Source organism: Lotus japonicus, chromosome 6, assembly GCF_012489685.1.
Source record: "Lotus japonicus ecotype B-129 chromosome 6, LjGifu_v1.2".
NCBI lineage: Eukaryota > Viridiplantae > Streptophyta > Magnoliopsida > Fabales > Fabaceae > Lotus > Lotus japonicus.
In genome coordinates, this window is record NC_080046.1 from 27,100,406 (window position 1) to 27,105,252 (window position 4,847).

The 4,847-nt window shown below is 38.8% G+C and overlaps 1 protein-coding gene across 1 annotated transcript; it reads left to right on the plus strand.

Annotated features, from left to right (window-relative positions):
• The first annotated feature begins 2,169 nt into the window (after positions 1–2,169).
• On the plus strand, positions 2,170–4,605 carry LOC130725165 (uncharacterized). The gene is made up of 2 exons (XM_057576417.1): positions 2,170–3,064; positions 4,310–4,605. Exons 1-2 carry the CDS (start codon positions 2,170–2,172, stop codon positions 4,603–4,605), a joined length of 1,191 nt encoding a protein of 396 aa, XP_057432400.1.
• Positions 4,606–4,847: the final 242 nt, after the last annotated feature.

The following is a 4,847-nucleotide window of genomic DNA, read 5'->3' on the forward strand; positions in this document are numbered from 1 at the left end:
GGGTCGCACTTGTTTGCCTGCGGGCACCACTTTCAGTTACTTGATGTTACTTTTCGTCACTTGAGGACACTCGTGACGATGATTTTGGGTTGCAGCGAGGGATGTGCTTTTATTGTATATTAGCCGCTGTTTATCGCGAATGGGTTGAGTCTTTATTTCGACAAGTCTTTTTATTTAAAAAAAAGAAAACGAAAAAAAAATACCTGCTTTTCCGCTTTGTTTTATTTTTGAGTTACTAAAGTGACACCCGGAAATCGGGGTGTTACAATTGCAATATGAAATAGGCTACAACGTTCTATCATTTATCAAGAAGGATTTTGTGACTATCGTACCATGTGACTGTTTAATGACACATCACTAGTCAGATTTGCCAAGCAATATTTCGAGCGCCAAAGAATCAATTTGATTTCAAGCAATTGTCCCACATTCATATCTAATGACAATAGTTCGAATCTCGTTCAAGTTGAATCAGATGAAGACAAGCTTGCTTTAGCAAAAGGCACGCTGACCAACGAGGAAAAATGACAAGCCGTCAACATCAAATTGCCAAATTGTCTCTTATCTGAAAAGTAGCTCAAAGTCTATCACCACCTACTAGCTGACAAACATCACCTTTTGAGCTAAAGGATAGACTTGCTTCAGAAGTAACATTTAATGAAGCCACCAACCAAGCTTTTGAATCAACGGTCCGATCTCACCTTACAACGGCTATCTCAACGGTTGGAAATAATCTCACAACGGCTACAACACTAGCAAGCGAGTATTTAAGCCACTCTTGAAGATCTGAAGAAAGAGGAATCAACTCTGAGAATCCAAGCATTTAAGCATTCATTTCAAAAACTTCTCAACAGCATTCAAAGCTAAAGCAGAAATTCCCAAGTGTCAAACACAAGCCATAAATTCTGCCAAGTGAAAGAGAGGAACCTCGTACCTTAAAAGAGTCATATCTTTTATTCTCTTCTCACTTTTGTAGTAACTCTGAAGTGATGTCAATAGTCAAATCTGAATCCAAACACTTAGAGTTCCAGTGCCATAAAGTCTCTACCTTCACTCTTGAAAGAAGAGAAACCTTGTAGAGTGTAATAAATCTTTGTAAGATTTACGAGAAGTCCGGTACAATACTTATAGGAGGAGTCCTGCAGAATACTTGGAGAAGTCCGTGATAATACTTGGAGAAGTCCTGGCTAATACTTGTATTGGAGAAGTCCTTGATACTTGCTAGTGAAAATCTTGGTGGTGGCCAAGTACTGGACGTAGCCCAATCGTTTAGGGTGAACCAGTATAAATCTATGTGTGCTGATCGTTCTGTTCTGTTTACTGTTTTACTTCCGCTGCACTAAACAGTTTGTGAAAAGTCACTCTTAAACGTTTTGCCTAAGAACTAATATTCTTTTCATAAAACAAAGTTTAAAAAGTAATTTTCAAGAACACAATTCAAACCCCCCCTTTCTTGTGTTACTGTATTGCATCTCAATTGGCATCAGAGCTTAGTCTCTAGAAACTAACATCTTAACAAGAGTAGAGTAAAGATCCATGGCAGAAGATTTAGCAATAGTTACGGGCTCATCCACCGACAAACCTCCATTCTTTGATGGAACTGAGTATCCTTATTGGAAAACTCACATGCAACTATTCATTGAATCCACAAACTTCAGGCTCTGGGAATAGCAACATCGTTCACAAAGATGATGCTGGAGAACCAATAAAGAAGGATCAACTGATAGAAGCACAACGCAAGGATTATCAACTTAATTCTAGAGCTAAGTTATTCCTATTATGTGCTTTAAGAAAATCTCCGTTGGATAAGGTTGATGGCTTAGCAACGGCCAAAGAAGTCTAGGAAGCTCTAGGGTTGGCATATGAAGGTACGACAAATGTCAGATAAGCCAAAGTAAGCCTACTTGTGGCTGAATATGAAACCTTCAAGATGAAGGAAAGTGAAAGCATTGATGACATGTTTGGAAGATTCCAAACCATTGTCAATGGGCTTAGGAATCTTGATCGCAAGTATGAAAATGTTGATCAAATCACAAAGATTCTAAGATGCCTTCCCAGAAGATGGAGACCTAAAGTCACAGCCATTCAAGAAGCTAAAGATCTCAGCACCTTGAGATTGGAAGATCTTTTGGGATCCCTAAAAGTCCATGAGATAGAGTTGGCTCACGACGAATGACAAAAGAAGCAAAAGAATATTGCTTTCAAAGCAACAGTTCAAAGGCTGTCCAAACAAAAGAACAATCTGAAGAAGAAGAATCCTCAGAAGAAATGTCAGACGATGAACAAGCCCTCTTCAACAGAAAGTTCAAGCGTATGTGGATCAAACAACAGAAAGGAAAAGGTACTTCAAGGAAGGACAACAAAAGAGATTCAAGTTTGAAGAAGAAACCGTTCACTCACAAAAGTGAAGGTGGCTCAACCTTGGACAAAAGCAACATCACTTGCTTCGAGTGCAAGAAGCCAGGACACATCAAGCCTGACTGTCCAAAACTTGCAAAGAAATCAGGCAAGAAGCCCTTCTACAAGAAAAAGAAAGCACTAGCTGCTGGATGGGATGAATCTGAGGACGGTTCAGAAGATGAAGATGAAGGCGAAGATGATGATGCACTCTTTGCTCTTATGGCTTCTGCAGAAAGCTCGGAGGATGAAGATGATGATGAGGTAAAACCTGAAAACCTTAAAGAAGAATTCAACGAATTACTTGAACATTCATATACTCTATCTGAAAAATACAAAGCTTTAAAGAAACAGTTTGCTAAATTACAACTTGAGCATGAAAAGGTTTTAATAGAAAAGAATCATGTGCTTAAGGAGAATATTGCTTTGAAAGAACAAGACTCTGTTAAGGAAGTGACTTCTCTTAAGAAAATAATTAAAAAACTAATAGATGATCTATCCATATTCACTATAGGACATGATAATCTAGTTAAACTTTGTGGAAATAATCGTGAACTGTATGATAGAAGTGGACTTGGATTTGATAGTGAATCAACTTCATCTAGTGAATGCATGTCTGATATATCTTTTGTATCATCTGAGATTGATCAAAACAAATTTGTTGTGAATTGTAAGATTGAGCGAGCTGAACGAAAATCCTCCACTAACCCCTCAGGACACCCAAGAAAATCTGGGTACCCAAAGATTCAATTATATCTGTTGCAGACCTACTTAACAGAACGAAGGAAACGCCAACAATGGTACCTGGACAGTGGATACTCACGTCACATGACGGGAGAAAAGTCTATGTTCCCAAAGATCCAAACTAAAAGAAATGGTGGAACAGTTACCTTCGGAGGAAACCAAAAGGGACTCATCATTGGTGAAGGTAATGTTGGTAAGGAACCTCTTCCTGTGATTGGTAACGTTCTGTTGGTTGAAGGATTAAAACATAATCTACTTAGCATAAGCCAATTATGTGATAGTGGGTTCACTGTTTCCTTTAATAAAGTGAAGTGTAGTGTCACTGATACCGATGACAAGATCATATTTGAAGCTCAGAGACAAGGGAATCTATATAAGACGAACTTGGAAAACCTAGCAAGTCAAAATGTAACATGTCTAGTATCATCAGAGGACAATACTTGGCTTTGGCATAGGAAGCTAGGGCATGCTTCCTTAAGGACCATTACTAAAATCATAAGTAATGACCTAGTACGTGGTTTGCCAAAACTCAATATCAAATCTGATGTTACATGTTCTGCTTGTGTTCAAAGCAAACAACATCGTACCTCCTGTCGTGCTAAAAACTTTGTTAGCACTAGCAAACCTCTGGATCTGTTACATATGGATTTGTTTGGTCCTACTAGAGTAGCTAGTATTTCTGGAAGAAGATATTGTCTTGTCATAATCGATGACTACATGAGATTCTGTTGGGTGTTCTTCCTAACAAACAAGGATGAAACCTTCCGAGCATTCAAAATCTTCAGCAAGAGAGTACAGAACGAAAAAGGGTACTGCATCTCAACAATCCGCAGTGATCGAGGAGGAGAATTTGTAAATGAAGAATTTGAACAGTTCTGTGAACAAGAAGGCATCACTCATCAATTCTCTGCTCCTAGAACTCCTCAACAGAACGGTGTTGCTGAACGGAAGAACATATCACTTCAAGAAATGGCGAGAACAATGCTAAGTGAGACCTATCTACCTAAGTACTTTTGGGCTGAAGCTATTGAAACTGCATGCTACATTCAGAATAGAATCTCCATGCGGCCTATGATGAAGAAGACTCCGTATGAGCTATGGCGTGGAAGACGTCCAACTGTTTCATACTTTCATCCCTTTGGATGCAAATGCTTCATTCTCAATACTAAAGACAACGTTGGAAAGTTCGACAACAAATCTGATCAAGGAATCCTCTTGGGATATTCTACTCACTCCAAAGCGTACAGAGTTTTCAATTCAAGAACAAAAGCAGTAGAAGAATCCATCAATGTCATGTTTGATGATCATTCAATCGATTCAACTGATCGTTTAGAAAAAGATTTTCTAAATCTTGACCTCTTTGATCCTAAGGATGATGGAATCTCTAAAGAAGCTCAACCCTCAGACAACTCACCCACAGTACAGTCCACTGTTTCACCTTTGGAAACTCAAGAACAGTCCGATTAAGTCATGACTTCCAGTGGCATTTCATTTCCAAGGGATTGGAAATATAAATCAGACCATCCACCAGAACAAATTATTGGAAGTGTCTCAGAAAAAGTCAGAACAAGGTCAGCTTTCAGAGAAGACTCCAACAGTGCATTCATTTCAGAAATTGAGCCAAAGACCGTAGAAGAAGCCCTACAAGATGAAGGATGGATTCTAGCTATGCAAGAAGAACTGAATCAATTTGAAAGAAGTGAAGTCTG